Raw genomic sequence first — 16,584 nt, forward strand, 5'->3', positions numbered from 1 at the left:
CCAGTGTGCTCAGTGTTGGAAAGCAGACAGAATTTACTGCAGCATACCCCCCTAAAGGAATTCCCTGTTTTACAATCCCACACATCGCACAGGGAGATTTGACATAAACTGGTTTTGACTGCAGCAGCTATTCAGTGATACAGCTGATGATGCATCCTGTCCAACTTGGAGGGGTCTGCTGCAGACCCATGTAGTACTGTGCAGTGCTATGTCTCTTAGCTGTCCTATAGAAAGGTTTCGAACTTCTCCCCTACAAAAGAAGTTCAGGAGTATCCTCAAAGCAGCCACTCTATCAAAGAATTTTAGTTTAGTACAAAATTTTATTGATATTAATATTGCAAAACTATAAACACGAATGTGGAGAATCTGCACAGGCCTGGAGCCCATTCCATCCCATCTACCTCTGGGACAGCAGCAGCCTTGTAAACAAAGTAGAAAAAGCAAAACTTAACCCTTTAACAACAGTCTTGAGATTTGGCTCTGAGCAGGGGTATTTAGAAGAAATCCCTCATTTCTGTTTTATAATACTCTTACCAAACATTCTGAAGCACATAGGCATAGGTGAAGAAAAATGCCTAATCATTGGCAAGAAACAGCCTAGAACTCTGAAAATAGAAACTACAGAATCAGTAGGTGCCCAGCTCCATACTGTCCTTGCAATCAATGATAGAGACCTCTGGCATCCTGTTCTTTGTGGTTCAGTTAAACAGCTGCAAGCAGAGAACAGGCTAAGCCTGATGTCTTGACCAACGTATTTTCCAAGCTTGCATATGGGAGAGCTTGGTGTTTCCTACGATATCCAAGCTATCCATGAATTCACCCCTGTGAACATTCTATCTTTTCAGGATGTCAATCCTGTTAGCAAATGGTTTCTCAGCTTGGTTGGACTAGAATAGGCTGGGGACCCTGTCATGAGCTGCTCCACTGCAGACTGCAGGAAATGGGAACCTCTCACAAGTGATGACAAACAGATATGGTAGGCTGAAAGTAACTTCAGCAAGATCTGGGAACATCTTTTAAATTTTCCTAGTGCCTCAGAAAATGAGTAGTAACTCCACTTGGAGAACCAAGTACTGACACAACTTTCTAGAAAGGTAGGCCAAGAGGATCAGGGAAGCAACATCAGATCCAGGGAGGAAGGACAAAGTCTAATTTCCTGCACAGCTTATACTGCCCATTGCAAACAAATGAGTTTGAACACTGGGATTCAGAAAGGATCGAAATACTAAAGCAGTTCTCTAGATCTGTCTCTTTTTACTTCCTTCCCCGCGATTTAGAATCACTGCTTTTTGTTTTCATCTCCTGAAGCTCCTCAGACATTAACTTAGCTTTTGAGTTTGCTTGTGCCAGGGTTTGCCTGCCTCTGCCCTCCACGTCTGGATGAACTCCAGCTTCCAATCCCCTGCTCTCTCATGGTTCAATCTCCTCATTTGTCATGGCTTTCAAGAGATGTTCATGCTTCTTGGCTGCCATCTCCTCCTGGTTCCAGATCAGAATATTAAAGCCTGAGAAGAAAAATTAAATACTGTATATCAGAAACTCTACATCAATCACAATACCTTAGGCTATGTCACTTAAATGCCAGAAATTCAGACTTTTTTTAAGGTATTTCCAAAGTAGAGAGGATGCAAAAATAGTTATTGCAGATGCTGTGCCCACATACTAAGAAACTAAGAAATATACTTAATTCCTAGTGTCATCTGTCACAGGTCTGAGACCTAAATCCATAACCAGCTAGCTTAATCCCACACAGACTGTAAAAAGCTGACTAAACTTGGCTCTGCAGCCTAGGAAATGAGATAAATTAAACAAAAGGAAATGGTACAGCCTAGCAGGAAAAGGCTTTCCCCTCTCCATTGTTTTCTTCTACTGCTTCATGGATGGCATGGAGTAACAAGCCAGCCCTTTTCTGGGACTAGAACCCACATATTTAGTGCCCTAGGTTTTCTTTACTTACCCATGCCAGAAGCCAGTGTGTCTCCCATAGGGTTAAATTTATTGAGCTGAAAATGAAAACACAGAGTCTGTAAGAGCATCACTGCTTATGTAACAGTCATAAGAGCCCCACAGCTTATATAACAGCAACAAACCATCTGGAAAAACAAGTGTTCCCTAAGAGCATCACAAAAATCCCACAAAGGACCATGGACTAGCCCTGCTTGAGTCAGCAGTTTTAGCTGGCAGCCATATCCCATGACAGCATGAGTCTGTCACAAGAAAACTGGAAATGGTTCTAGTCCCTAAGCCATGCCTCTTTCCCCACAGACAAAGCAGTGTTACTGACAGCCCTTTCAGCTGCAGCGCTCAGCTCACCGAGATGATCCCAGAAGCATTTGGATCATAGAGCTGACAAACCATCTCGCCGGTGTTTCCATCGAACACATCCACGGTGCGCAGCTCGTTCAGCGTGTACCCGGGGAACTTGGGGTCTGGGTAGCGGCCTACGACAATGAGGTCATAGCGAGGATGCCACGTTGCCTGATCAGGAAACAGAGTCATGGAGAGCTTACAGAAAGGGACAGAGCTCAGCACTGACACAACCCAGACAACTGACACTAAGAGCAACTCTTATTATATCCCACCCACAGCTTGAGGAACACTGCTCCACTGGGAGTTGCAGCAGTGTAAATATCCACCCACCAGTGTAGTATCTTGACCAGAAATCAGACCATTTTTGATTTGCAGATGGCTGCTAGAACCAAGCATGATGCTACTCTTAGACTTAACTCACCTTAATAGGTGTGAGGTGCTGAAACTGCCTATGTGGATGTGGAATCAGATGCTGTGGCTTGGTCCAGTCTGAAGATGAGTAAACCCTGATTTCATTGTGCTGGTCTGTGCTCAGAAGCTTGGCACCATGTGTTGGGCTGAAATAAGCTAGGAAAGTGGGACAATAAGACAAACTAAAGATCACAATGCTGTGACTGACAAGAAATGTTAAGTGTCACATTTCACTGACTGAAAATCCATCACTATTTCTTTAATTGAGATGTGAATATGGCTGTGTGTCCCAATAGGTAAGACTTTGACAAGACAGACTACCTGTCTCAAACAAACTCAAAACTCTTACAAAAAGAAAGCTGAAACCTACTGTGCTGGGTTACCCAAGAAGAAAATTTTTTTCTCTTCTCAGAATCACAGGAGGAAGCATTGCAAAGAAAGGAACTTGCTCATGCAAATGGAAAGACAGTGGAAAAATGAGATGGATACCTGGACTTCCATCAACTAGTAAAGTTGCAGCCAAGAAACAGAGGTTTGAGTTCCATTCTCTGCTCTTGTTAAAGGGATTGCCCCAATAAATTCAGATTTCTAAGCTCAGCCACTGCTGCTTTCAAACTCACTTCTAAGGTACAGTGTCACAGTTTGTATGGCAAGTCTTAACAAGGTGCTGCAGCTGCCCTAGCCACCTCCCTGCCTCTGGCCACACATTCCCAACAGCTTCCTTGCTTTAATTACCATGCAACTTGGAATCTGAGTAAAACCTAACACTGCCACCACAATAAAAGCTGAGCCGAGTGGACTCTCTGCAGAAATCCAATGCAATGGAACATGCAATGAAGTCCTAACTCACCTGCATTGACAGGTTTCTCATGTGGAAGCACATGAAGAAAGTTTGTTTTGTTTTTGATGTTTCTGAGGTCCCAGATTTTGACTGTCTGATCCACAGATGCTGTGGCAAACATCCACTCACATCGGGAGTTAAACTCTACATGAGTCACTTTCTTCTTGTGCAATTTCAGCTTCCAGACCTGCAGCAAACAGAAAATCATGTAGGAAAAAATAATCAAGATCTGGAGTAAAGAAATGAAATTATAATCTACTAGTGCCAAGTAAAGAGGTCTGACATTTATAGAGTAACAAATCTTCTACAATACACCAAGACTGTATTCAATGGAAACAAGAAAGGGAAAGAATGACCTTGGGAAATAACTATTTCATTCTAGAAAATCTCTGATCTGACAATTTATTACAGCTATGAGAAAAGAAACCACAAGCCCAGGCCTTCAAGGAGGGAAGTATTAGTGCCACTGTACAAAGCAAGATCACATCTGGAAGACGTTAAGCAGTGCCAGCCAGCCTTTCACTTGCAGAAAGATTTAAACAAACTGGAACATATAGAGAAAATCTACTGCCAAGATAACAAGACAGAAGGAACTGCTTTGTGTGGAAAAGCAAAAAACCTTCATTTAAGTAAAAAAAGTGAAAGATATAATTGGCTTCAGGAAACACGCCACCAAAGAAACATGAAGGTAGGACAAATATTTCAATTAACAACAGCAACAACAACTAAACACAAAGTGGCCATGAATAAATTTATATACAAAGCCAGAAGGTTATCTCTAATCTAAAGGCTGAAGCTGGCCTATCCTCACTAGAATAATGGATACCTCCCTACTGCAGAAGACTGTCACATCCTTTAAGGGGAAAAAAAAAATAAGTCAGCAACTAACACTGATTAAGGACAAGTCACTTGGAGCACTCCTGACTGTGCCCACTACTTTGCACAGCTGCCTCTGGCCGCAGATCATTGGGTGGCAAACTTTTACAGCTATTATCTTTACATGCAGGATAGAGGGCAGTGTCAGTGTGACAGTACAGCAGGCACTCGAAGCAGGGCCCACTCCAACTATTCTCTCCTCTTTCACTACACTCCAGACTCACAGTCTGCGCCTCTGCCTGCCCTCTCGTGTCCAGCGGCAGGAGTGCAACTTCCATCCCAATATTCACTGCGTTACTGCTCCGTGCCTACCCTCAGGTCATGGAAGGGTGCACAGCAAAGCAGTACCTCCAAAATGACTCCCATCAGGGCACTAAGTTTCTGGAAGTGTGAAGGTTGTTGGCAGAGGGTGCTCACATCTTCAGGTTACCCTATAATTAGTCTGGCTAGTAGCAAATACTCTTAAGGAAGGGGCAGCACATGACAGGTTTAGAAATTATTACCATTATACTCAACAACGTAAAATGTCTACTGGGTGGCAGAAATGGAGGATTTTTCACCACCCAGACAATGAGTGAACTCATCTCCTGAGCTGCAAGTCACTTGCTCCTCTTTGCAGGGTCCCTGTAGAGTAGGAAAGCACAAGAGCCATGAAGATTCCTGTAGAGGAGATGCTGCATGGAGCCATACAAACCTCTTCACCAGAAGTGCTGAGCAGGACCACATTGCCCACATTGTCACCTGTAACCACTGCACGGCAGCTTGCAGAAACGTCCACACTGCAGTACCAGCAACTAGAGGGAAAGACACAAATCAGTGCTCTTCCTACAAGAAAGTGAAGGCAGTGGATTTCTGGTTCACATCTGCTCCCTGACAAGGGAGACTGCAACAGATTGTAACTGCAATCTCCTACCTGGTGGTATAGGCCTGAGTATCAGGAAGAAGGACAGCTTATCAGCAATGCTTTGTCTATGAGTGAATGTGAAACAACTTCAAAGTCATTTTAAAGTGCTTATTAGGGGTGGAGTGTAACATATTGCAACAGTGGAACATAATTGAGGCTGAAGAACCACTTGGTGCCTGCACCTGAAAATACCTTGGGAAAGATCAGAACATCCTTGGGACTTTGACAAATGTGGAGAAACAGCTTTAAAATTACATTTTCCACAAAACACTGAAGCAGCAGCAAAGACAGAAGCTTTGGACTGAAAAGTTGCACATCAAACTGTCTCAACTTCATGCTCCAGGAAACAAAACTGAATAGAAACTTATCTGATCAAGACATATGTCTTAATGCCAGCTCTCCCAGGAGAAGGGCAGTGACAATTAAGCTGGGGTCCTTTGGGAACTTGTTGCAAAAGCTTCACTTGCAAGATCCATTATTCTAAGAATTCAGGGCCATGGAAATTAACACAGTGAGCCTGAAGTCTGCAAAAGAGCCATGGGGTAAACTCAATAAACTGAAACTCAGATTGTGCAGGAATGTTGCGTGGCTTTCCTTATGCTACCTGAGCTACCACTGACAAAACAGACTACTGACAACAATGAAGAGAAGGAAGTTACCCTGCTCTTCTCACTTCATCAAGTGAAAAGCTGTCAGTATCTGCAAGATAGGAGATGGCATCACCAGAAAGCAACGTGGGAAGATGAAGGTGGCAGGCTCAGCTAATGTAAAAGCCTACATGCCCTGTGGCTGCCTAGCAACCAGGACCATGTCTCCAAGCTCCCCCATGGGACCAATTCATACCAAGAGTCTCCTAACACTGGCAGAGATGAAGAAGCAACACAGCATTAACCCAAGGAACAGAGAATTAACCTTACAGTGCCCTCTTCTCACCAAACATTATGATGCTCATGGCCACAGTCCAGGGCACGAGAGATCACCTGCACCGCTCTGCCCTCAAGATCCTGCAGACTTAGGGTGCCATCACCTGATGCCACATAAAGCTTCTCTGCCTCATAAGGACTGAACTTGATGTCTCCGAGAGAATCTCCTGGCCCTTTCTGAAATACACACAAAGCCAAGAGACATCAAGGTTAGAGTGAAAGGGAAAATCTTAATTCAACAGTCACCTCCTGGTACACATTGTAAGTTTCTCTAGGTACAAGCACTGCTTTCTGGCAGAGCACATACACAAGAACTCTTTTTTCCTAACCTGTTTCAAATCTGAGCACACACATTCTGAGCCTTAAAAGTTTGGGCTGCAAACCTCATTACCAGCAAGGACTGCTGCTTCTGTTATGGAAGTAGGACTAATCTGCAGTGAACTACCTGGCTCAGACCATGTTTAGGAGATCACATACAACACCAGCACCATTCCATGCATAAACCATGTAAAATCTCATAGCCCAGCACCAAGCTTTTCTTATAGAGACTACATTGACTAGCTCCCTACAGGCTGCTTCCAGTGCTGTATCTGGTCTTTCTCAAGGTACCAACAAGCAGGAAAAGCCAAGTGCAAATCTTACTTATGCTAACCCCATGGCAGGAATGTTATGTTCTATGTTATGTTGTATTGCTATTGTTATGTTGTTTTCCCCTAGCTGGTCTACTGAGGAAAAGTGGAAACCCTACACAAAGACAGAAGAACTACCTATGAGTCCCCAAACTCTTTGGTACTCAAGTGCACTCCATCTGCTGCTCACAGAGCAACTATTTAGGTCTCAGGATGCAGTTTAGCTCTCCTTGCTCAGCCCACCAGTCATCCCAGCATGACTTGGGTTTACCTTCTGCCCTATTACAAGCTTGCAGGTGAACAGCGGAATTAAAAAGTAACCATGAAAGCTGCACTCAGAAAGAATTAGGTGGGGGAAAGTAAAGTGAAAGCTAACTCAAATTCTCTCACTTACCTTCAAGCACAGAACTCAAGTAACTAACTGAAGATCCCAGGCTTCCTCATGAGTCCACAGAAAAAACAACAGTCTTGAGAAGATAATTCTGAGAGCTGCTTCTAATAATTCATCTCCTCTTTTCACTCACTACTGAAGGAACCCAGACTCTTAATTTTGGTACTTTAGACAAGCACTACAAGCTTGATGGGATGAACTGGCATGACCCTAATGGCAGGCACTGCTTGACGTCAGTGGTATTCGTGGAGAAACATGGAGAGAACTATGAATTGTCCTGTAAAAACCACCTGACAACAAGCAGCACTGCTAGCAGATGAAGAGGTTAGACAGTCCCCAGGGCACAGAGCTTTCTGATGTGTTAAAAACAGACAAGTAAGGAAACCCACTGGATGCCCACTCACTCATGTACAACAGGAAGTAAGCAGCATCAAGGAGTCCCTCCCCCTTAGCGAAAAGCTCTTTCCTACCAACTACCCCATTTCCAGGAAAAATAAAAAGAATGAGCCTCCCTGAAATTCAGAGGATAAAGGACACGTATACGTGGAAGAGGAAGCCCAGCTCTCACATATTAGAGGCAAACATATCTCTCTGTTTCCCTTGCTCTCTGTAGTGCTTTCTGCCAGCAGGACACAGAGGCCCAAAGCATTACTGTATTCTTACTCCCAGTCCTCGGTGCTGGTGAAGACCCGGACAGTATGGCCATTAAAATCCTGCAGGGTGGTAGTGCCGGCAACTGACGCAGTGTACAGCTGACTAGGGTTAAAAGGGTTAAACTTCATTGCTGTGATGGCCCCTCCAGCTCCCATCTACAAGGAAGGGGATGAACAAAAGAAAAATCCACTGAGTGATGGGGAAGGAGAAAAGTGTGTTCTGTAAATCTGCTGGCCCTGCTATGTCTTTAACAGTAACAGTGAAACACACCACAGTCCTCTAAGCAAGAAAGACAATCATGTCTCTGACATGATGGTTGTCTAAACCAGGAGCTGCCCTCCTGGAGGACAAATCTGCAATTCCTTCAGTCCCCAGGTAAGGTACTCCCTTGCTGTCTGGCACCACACTATTTACCAAAAGAGAAAGGTGACGCTAGAATTTCTGGAGGATAGGCCTCTAAATGTGTATCTATCCTAACTTAGAAGGGTGATAAAAGGTACGAAGTCTTTGATCCCCTGTTGGAATGGAAATGGCTGAATACAGCAATGAGGGGGTATGCCAGATGTACACACCATTCATTCTATTTTAAGTTTCTCTCTTGAGATAAAGGCACCTTGTTTCTCCCCAAAGATGTTTCTTCATCTGCCACAATAAAAAGTGAGCAGAAAAAGATTGAGACCTAAACCAGACAGACCCTCTCTGCCTACTTGTTTCTGGCATCCCTTGGTTTTGCCAGTTGCCGTATTAGTTTTCCACTGAGCACAGACCAAGTGCTGCTTCATTATGAACTTAATCACCATGCCTCAGTTCTCCCCAGTGCTAAAACAGTCTGGGACTTGGGAACAGACATGCTGTTGCATCTCAGGCCTACCCATAACTAGCTACTCTGAAACCCAAGACCCTTATGTGCTTCTCACGCCAAACCTCAGTTTTTATCTGCAGTATTTCATAGTACTCCAGTTTTCCCCCCCACCCATTCCTCACATCCAGAGGCTTACCCCCTTTATGAAGCAGGTTTTAGCAAGTACTTCACAGTCCCAAAGGATGATGTCTCCACCTTTGGAACCGACAGCTAGCGTACTGGGGTGTGTTGGGTGCCATTCCAGACATGTCACTCTCCTGTCAAAGGGACTTGCTCTTCGAAAGAGGCAGTATGAGGAAAGAGAACGCAGAAAAGCCAGCTCCAATCTCTGTTACAAAAGATAAAGAGAATTATGACTTTTGCAAGCATCCCTGAGATTCTCTGAATGAGGAATGCTAACAATTTCTAATTGTCATTAATGTTAATATGTTCATGCAAAATCTTAACAACAAAGCTCGCCCAGGTGCTTCCCACCTATGGATGTTACAGGAAGAATTAATTTTCAAGAAAGGCATTCAGCTCTACAAAACAGTAAAACATTATGGACTTGAAGACTATGTCTGTGAAGAGGAAAAAAACCAACACTTAACCTGACAAGATTGGCAAAGTCGAGTGGATACAAGAACAATATCACAAAACAGTCAGATCAGCATGCAAAAGTATCACTGTGCAATAACTCATCTGGGAGAGTTTAAATATGATTCAAGGAAGTACAGAATTAACAGAGGATAAAAACTGGCAGAGCTGGGTCAACCAAAAGGGAAAGCCATCTCAGCTCTTCCATTTTACAGGATTAAAAAACATAAGGGTGCACAAGACTTGGTACACAAACTGTGTACATGGGCAACTTCTTAGGCTCCTTAAAGTTCCTCTGCTTGTGCTGAAGATCTTTTGATGTAGGGAGCTGAGATGTCCAACAAGTCCTGAAGGAGACACTCCTCACCTGCCTGAGCTGTGCCTGAATGGAGCCTCCCAGCATCTTCTGGTAGACATAATGAACAATGCTGCATCGCCGCTCCAGCTGAGAGGAAAGGACTCTCTTGTTTCTCATCACAAATCCACCTCCACTGCAACCTGCCAGTGAGGAAAGAGTAGAACTTACTGATTGACAACACCTGTCATGCTCATTCACTATAAACAATATAGGAAGACATCTGCATTTTCTGCTACATCCATGAAAAGCTTCAGCCACAAGATAAAAGCTTCTAAATAATTCTTATACATCTAAGGTGCAGCAGCTTCTGCAATTATGGAGTCTAGTGCATCCCATAGGCCACCAGAGATTTGTGTATGCTTCCTCTTGTTAAACCTTCCTTCTCTTTCCCACAGATTTATCAAAGATAACAGGAAAGGACTAAAGCAATGCCACAGGTGGGTGGTGCACCTCTTGGACAACATACAATTTCAATGTTTCATACCCAAAATGCAATGTTGCTATCCAAAGCCCCAGCAACTTGGAAGTATGCCATGGGAGGTGGTAAGCCCCTGCATACAGCAAAAGAAAAGTCACATGTGTGATCAGCAGGAACACCTGAAAATTTCCCAAGTATGGCAACATGAGCTCCCACACAGTTCCTGAAAAGGCTGCTGTGAATCAGAACTTTCTGTCTGCTCATGCTGTAGCCCATACAGTCTGCTTACAGCGCTGAGAGTTTTATTTTTGATAATAGACTTGCTGACGCCTCACCGCCTGAAAACCTTTCTGTTCGGAGTGATTTTTGCTGAGAGCACAGCTTGTTTCTAGATTTTGTTCATGTTCCAAATTTTTGTCTTCAGGGACCTTTAAATAAAAACTAGATCTGTTCAGTCCCATGTCTGTGATCTAATCATCCCCACAACAATGGTCTGTAACATCCCTGGCAATCTAAATGTCGAATGCATTTCTTAAGAAACATAAATGCTATTTTCATTTAAGGACACTTATTAAAAATAAACAAACACAGAAGACTGAAAACACATGGATCATCCTATATGATTAAAACACATGGATCATCCTATATGATTAGAACCTAAATTAATCTTTCTTTAATGCAATGATGGAGAAAAGCACACTTCTTTGTTCACATAGTGAGAACACTTGTCACACTTGTTGCAACAGGTATATAAGTATTTCTATTCTAATTCATTTTTTTCACTGAAGAATTGGTATCCACAGTTCCTTCTTCAGAGGTGGCAGAAACTGAGGTATTTTTTTCAGATTCCATTTTACAATGAAGGATAATTTATTAAGAAGTAAAGCTTCAGGCCTTTTTAGAATCAGCTGAAAGACACCCTCTAAAAAGGTGATTTAATTTTAAGAAACGGAAACTGTCCTATATGGATCAGGAGACAAAAAATTCCAAACACATTCAAACAGGAACACAGAATGGGAAAGCTCAAATACAAAGGTCTTCATCTTTTTAAGAATGAGTTAAGGGAAGAATGAGTTAAGGGAAAAAAATATTATTAACCTCATTTTTCTGAAGTATCTTACAGGAATGGCAGATGCTTACCAAATACAAAAATCAGGTCATAAAGCTACAATAAAATCATGCAGCTAAATTAACTACAGAAGATATTTTAACTATCTACAATTACAGACAGAACTCCTTTGAAACAGAGCATTTTGCCTCCACAGTCACTGTTCACCCTGCTAAATCCTCCAAGTTTGGACTTACAGACAACACAATGGATATGTGCAAAATTATAGAACCCCTATGAATCAGTATCTCTGACTTTTGAAAAACACTTCAGTAATTTCTGGATCCTTAAGCCAAAATTGTACGGAAAACACATAGTATCTCCACATGGCAGTAACCCTAGTGATCTCCTAAACCACTGAGGGAATTAAAGGTTTTATCTGAGAAAAGGAGGCTGAGGGGAGACCACATTGCTGTCTACAACCACCTGAAAAGAGGCTGTAGCAAGAGGGGAGTTGCTCTGTTCTGCAAGTAACAAGTGATAGGAAGGCGAAGAGGGTCTCTAGTTACACCAGGAGAGGTTTAGATTGGCTATCATGACAAATTTATTCACTGAAAGAGTTGTCAACCACTGGAACTGGCTGCCCAGGGAAGTGGATGAGTCCCCATTCCTAAAGATATTTTTAAAAATGTGTAGATGTGGCATTTAAGGACATGGTTTAGTGGTCGATCTAGCAGTGCTGTGTTAACAGTTGGATTCTATGACCTTAAAGGTCTTTTTGAACCTAAATGATTTTATGAAGTTGCTGTCGGTAAAGTCTAGACAACTTCCTCAATAAATGCAAAGCATTAAACTTTCCGGTATATTAGAAATTAATCACAACTCCACATTACATCAAAAATCTTTAAGATTTGGTCTTTTTTGTAAGTTAGCCACTAAAGGAAAAAAAATGCACATGAGAAGAAGTAATTAGAGGAAATTATGTCCTTTATAATCTGAATAGAGGTAGAAAGTATTCCTACTTACTGTAGCAAAACTTAGAACAGGGAAAGAATGGGGTTCAAATACCAGTTCAGACTGGATGCTGTAGGACACCAACCTCAAAACTAACAACTGCATTCAGAATTGCGTGAGAGTAAGAATGTATTACCAAGACTGGTCTGTCTGACACTAAAGCAGAGATCTTGCAATACAGGAATTCCATAACACTTGACCACCCTCAAATGAACTGTAACAGCATCTTCAGTGCTTCAGGCTTTTATCCAGGGGTACAGAGTCTCAAACATTCATGCATGCACACACACTCACTAGACAAAAACTTGGAGGATATACTACCCCAACACAAGTCTGCCTATTACTTCAACATCTAACCCCATCTGAACACTCATGTCTGAACATGCTTCTTGGCATTCTTCCTCTTCAACTAGTCAATGCCTGTTATTTGCAGTAAATCTGGTAGGGAGAAAGTAAAAGAACCTGAGGAAATGTTACCAATTTTCCCTGAGGGTTTAGATGTTTTTCTCACAAACAACTTCTTCTCTTGTTTCTCATTCCCTCGTTCTCCATAGTCCCGTTTCCTCTTCCCAGCTGATTTTGCCTCTTCTGGCCAATGCTGCTGACATGCCCTTTCACGCTTTTTGTCCTTTGGCTGGTTCACTGGAGCCATTCTGTCTGATCACTGAAAGCAAAAAAGCATGGAAGGTAAGATTGTCATACGCTTCTAACCAGAGGACAGAGAGAAAAACTGGAATAGAACATATCCCAGTTAGTCTGAAGGCAGTGATCAGACCTATATCCTCTTGCATTGGGATGACACTAGCTTTTTGTTGTTCTCTACTGAAGAGAGGAATAGGTTCAATAAAATCTTCTTTGTTCACGTAGGAAAATCAACATATCCTAAAGCATTAGAATATATTTTGACAGATGGGCCTCTACCAGACTTTTAAGCCTGAAACCCAAAGATGTGCATAAAGTACATCTGTGAAACTACATAATACCATAACTGTTTCTCTGGTAGCTCTCACTGAGCTCTTTAAACTCAGCTAAGCAAAAAGTCAGAATCTTTATGACAACAGCCAGGGCTGACTGGCCTTGCAACAAATGGGTTCAGAAGGTACTTCCTGCATAATAGCCACTTTTCCTCACAACCACCACCTGGTATTTGGATTGGGCTCCTGCACTGCCTGGCAACCACGCCGGAACTGCTCTTCTGACGGCGGTGGGGTTCAGCCATTCGTGTCCTGTGTTATGGAGGCCACAACACCACCAGGCCCCCGAGCAAAATCATGGGCCTTCCACGACCTTCTCTGCAGCCAGCGGGTCGTGCGCCAAGCGCCCTCCGCAGCCGCAGCGCCTTCCCGCAGAGCATCCCTGGGCTGAGCCTGTGCTCTCGTTGAGCTTATTTAGAATTCCTGAATGGCCGTCGCAGATATCTGCCGGTGTTAAATATAGCTCGGCGGGCACGGCCCAGGCTCTTGCCCGGGCAGCGCCCCCCTTCCGGCACCTCCGGGCCTGCCCCGCAGCCCCAGGCGCGGCCCGGTGTCCCCGCGGCCTGGCGGAAAGCCCACCCCGCTCTCACCTGCGCTCCCGCGGCCTCCGCTCTCCCGGCGCCGCCGCGGCCGGCGGCCGGCACTGGCCCCTCCCCCGCGGTTTCATAACCGGGGCGGGAACGGGGGGGCAGCGGCTTTGGCCCTGCCCCGGAGCGGAACCGAGTTCGCCGGCCATGGCGGTCCCTGCCTCCCTCCGCCGCAAATGGGCAGGGGCAGCGCCATCGACGGGGGAGGCCGGGGAGGGCGCGGCGTGCTTGTCTAGCCCCTGCCCGCCTCCACCGCCCCTACCCCTACCGGCCTCCCCGGCCATGGGCATGAGCAGCACCTCCGGCTCCGCTTGAGCGAGAGACGGCTGCGAGGGCCAAGCCGGCCTGAAACGCGCGATCCGTCTTTGTTTGCCTCTTGTTTATTTGGTGCAGCATCAAATTGTCCTATTAAAGCCGTTTGGTAAGGGCCCCAAACATGGCAATCAAAAAAAATTCAAAACACCATTTCCACAAGAAAATTCACCTGGTGTTGGAACACAACAACAACAACATCAACAACAGCATCAGCGCCACCAAAAAGGGCGCTTCAAAAGCTGATAACAAAGTCTTGTTGAGAGCAGCTCAGAGAGTACCAGATCCTACATGAGGAAGGTGACTAGAATGGGGAAGGAAGAGCTCTACCAACACAAAGGGAGGTACCACCACTTCCCCCCACACCTACAAAGGAGGCTGATGTCTGCGGGTAGGTACCGTGGGGAACCTTATCCTTCATCTCTGGAGCAGTAAAGTCCCTGGCTTCAGGCCTACCAGTAACTATGCTGAGTAATTAAGGTACAGTCATCCACACAGGACGCCGTGAGCCATGAACACAGATTCTAAAGTAGCTGTACATAGCCATGCCTTCTGTAGGGTTTGGTTTCAAGTGCTACTATTTTTTGCACTATTACTACAGTTACCTATGGATTTTCTCAGATACTAGAAAATGCACAGAAAAATTCCCCATAAAAACAACAAATACTCAGTCTCTATGCTCTTTCCCTGAACAGTAACAAAGTTGTATTAGTTGCTGTATCAGAATGCCATACACAAAAATGATAATCACTAATACAATCTGGGTTTGGACATACACATCAAACCAATTAGTAAATCTTAAAGTCTCATCAGGCACTTTTGTAATACACAGCATTTGTCTTAGAAAAAAACAGTGTAACCTACACATTTCCATCTTGGAGCTATCACAGTTGGCATATTTAGAAATGGAATGTAAAAGAGTAGAAAAGGCTATTGCCTATGGAAGGGGCCTACAGTGAACATCTAGTCCAACTGCCTGACCAGTTCAGGGCTGACCTAGTCAAAGCCTGGTATTAAGGGCATTGTCCAAATGCCTCTTAAAAACTGACAGCTTGGGGCATTACATTAGCCACCTCTCCAGGAAGATTGTTCTGGTGTTTGACTACCCTCTCTTTAAAAAAATGCTTCCTAATGTGCAGTCTAGCCTCCCCTGGTGCAGCTTCAAACCACTCCAAGCATCCTATCACTGGATCCCAGGAGAAGAGGTCAGCATCTCCCACTACACTTACCCTTCTCAGGAAGTTGTAGGGAGCCATGGGGTCACCCCTCAGCCTACCTTCTCCCAACCTAGGCAAGCCAAACTCTGGACACAGTCGAGGATTTCAACACCATTCTCACATTTTGAGTCCCAGAACTGCACACAGTACTCAAGATGAGGTCACATGCTAAACAGAGTGTTTGTGTCAATGACTAACACCAAGTTTGATTTCTCTCTAGAGAACCACGAGATATTTTTCTAATTATTATCCACTCAGGGCAAGAACAGCAGACAGTACACAATTCATACACAGAAAAAATGCCACTAGCCTGATGTCCCACAGCTCAGTGTCTGTATGGTTGTCTGAGCAAGCAAGAGAAAGACTAATTTGAAAATATTCTTTCATTGTATTTACAGTCTCTTAGAACTGCAGTATGCAACAAAGTCAGAGGAGTAGAATTCTGCATGGACAGGATATTAGGCTTATTTTTATTATGCCTTTTCTCGGATGCACAACTATGTTGAGGCTCTGCCTCAGTTATGGGACATGGTTCTCCCCCACAGAATCAAGCTGTCTTGTCACTGGGTCCAGTAAAGCTATATTGTAACTAAGATCAGCTTCATGGTATTAGTAAGACCAGTAGGTATTCTGCCTCCTTGTTTCCAGCATCTTTGTCCAAAGCATGAATAATTTTGGCTACTTTAGTTAATTATACAATTATATACAAATATATAAATTATATATACTGATGTATATATCATTAGAACAACTTGAGTTTGCCATGCATATGAAAACAAGCCTATATTCCATGAAAAAGTAAAAGAAGATATAAAACCCTAGAGATTAAGGAGTAAATATCATGCTGTTTGACCTCCTTCTCTTCCATGACCATTGCTAAACTGCCCATACCAGGAAAATGAACAAAAACATCACCACCATTATGACCTCGTTTACCTGAGCACCCTATCTTCCCCAAGCCATTCCAGCCTTGGAGGACAGGATTGCAACAGCCATGCTGTTTAATACTCTCACCCTGCAATCAGTATTGGTGGTGGTCAAGTCCCACATGGGCAACATCTGTCTTAGACACGCTATCTTAGATGCACATGGGATCTCGATATAGAAATCAGCATGCAAACATAACACAGGGCAAACACTGGATATAGACTATTAATGGATGACAGGAATTATACCTTTTTTTTTGACCTTCATTAATGTGCATTAATTTGATGATGGAAATCAAAAACTCAGAACTTAATTGAATTAGGGAGCATCTATGCCAAAGAACAGGGTTCAG

General features: G+C 43.7%; 1 protein-coding gene across 2 annotated transcripts; it reads right to left on the reverse strand.

Moving 5' to 3' along the window:
• Positions 1 to 105: 105 nt before the first annotated feature.
• On the reverse strand, positions 106 to 14,723 carry DDB2 (damage specific DNA binding protein 2). 2 transcript variants are annotated; one of them, XM_038137076.1, is made up of 11 exons: positions 13,780 to 14,723; positions 12,693 to 12,879; positions 9,745 to 9,875; positions 8,938 to 9,129; positions 7,949 to 8,094; positions 5,133 to 5,232; positions 3,572 to 3,749; positions 2,732 to 2,877; positions 2,314 to 2,478; positions 1,958 to 2,003; positions 106 to 1,505 (listed from the first exon to the last, which is right to left on the reverse strand). In XM_038137076.1, the coding sequence occupies exons 2-11, from the start codon at positions 12,865 to 12,867 to the stop codon at positions 1,411 to 1,413; spliced, it is 1,374 nt and encodes a 457-aa protein (XP_037993004.1). In that variant the 5' UTR covers positions 12,868 to 12,879; positions 13,780 to 14,723; the 3' UTR covers positions 106 to 1,410. The 2 variants fall into 2 exon arrangements, with proteins under 2 accessions (XP_037993004.1, XP_037993003.1); XM_038137075.1 differs by lacking the exon at positions 7,949 to 8,094 and adding an exon at positions 6,276 to 6,442 and having other exon boundaries at positions 13,780 to 14,719.
• Positions 14,724 to 16,584: the final 1,861 nt, after the last annotated feature.

The sequence above is a fragment of the Motacilla alba genome, chromosome 5 (assembly GCF_015832195.1).
Source record: "Motacilla alba alba isolate MOTALB_02 chromosome 5, Motacilla_alba_V1.0_pri, whole genome shotgun sequence".
Taxonomy (NCBI): Eukaryota; Metazoa; Chordata; class Aves; order Passeriformes; family Motacillidae; genus Motacilla; species Motacilla alba.

Excerpts from the sequence above, each read along its gene's own strand:
- DDB2 (XM_038137075.1), bottom strand. The coding sequence starts at position 12,867 with ATGGCTCCAGTGAACCAGCCAAAGGACAAAAAGCGTGAAAGGGCATGT. Across the intron at positions 9,876-12,692 it reads TAAACCCTCAGGGAAAATTG|GTTGCAGTGGAGGTGGATTT; the intron begins GTAACATTTCCT and ends CCTCACTGGCAG. Across the intron at positions 6,443-8,937 it reads AAACCTGCTTCATAAAGGGG|AAAGGGCCAGGAGATTCTCT; the intron begins GTAAGCCTCTGG and ends TGTGTATTTCAG.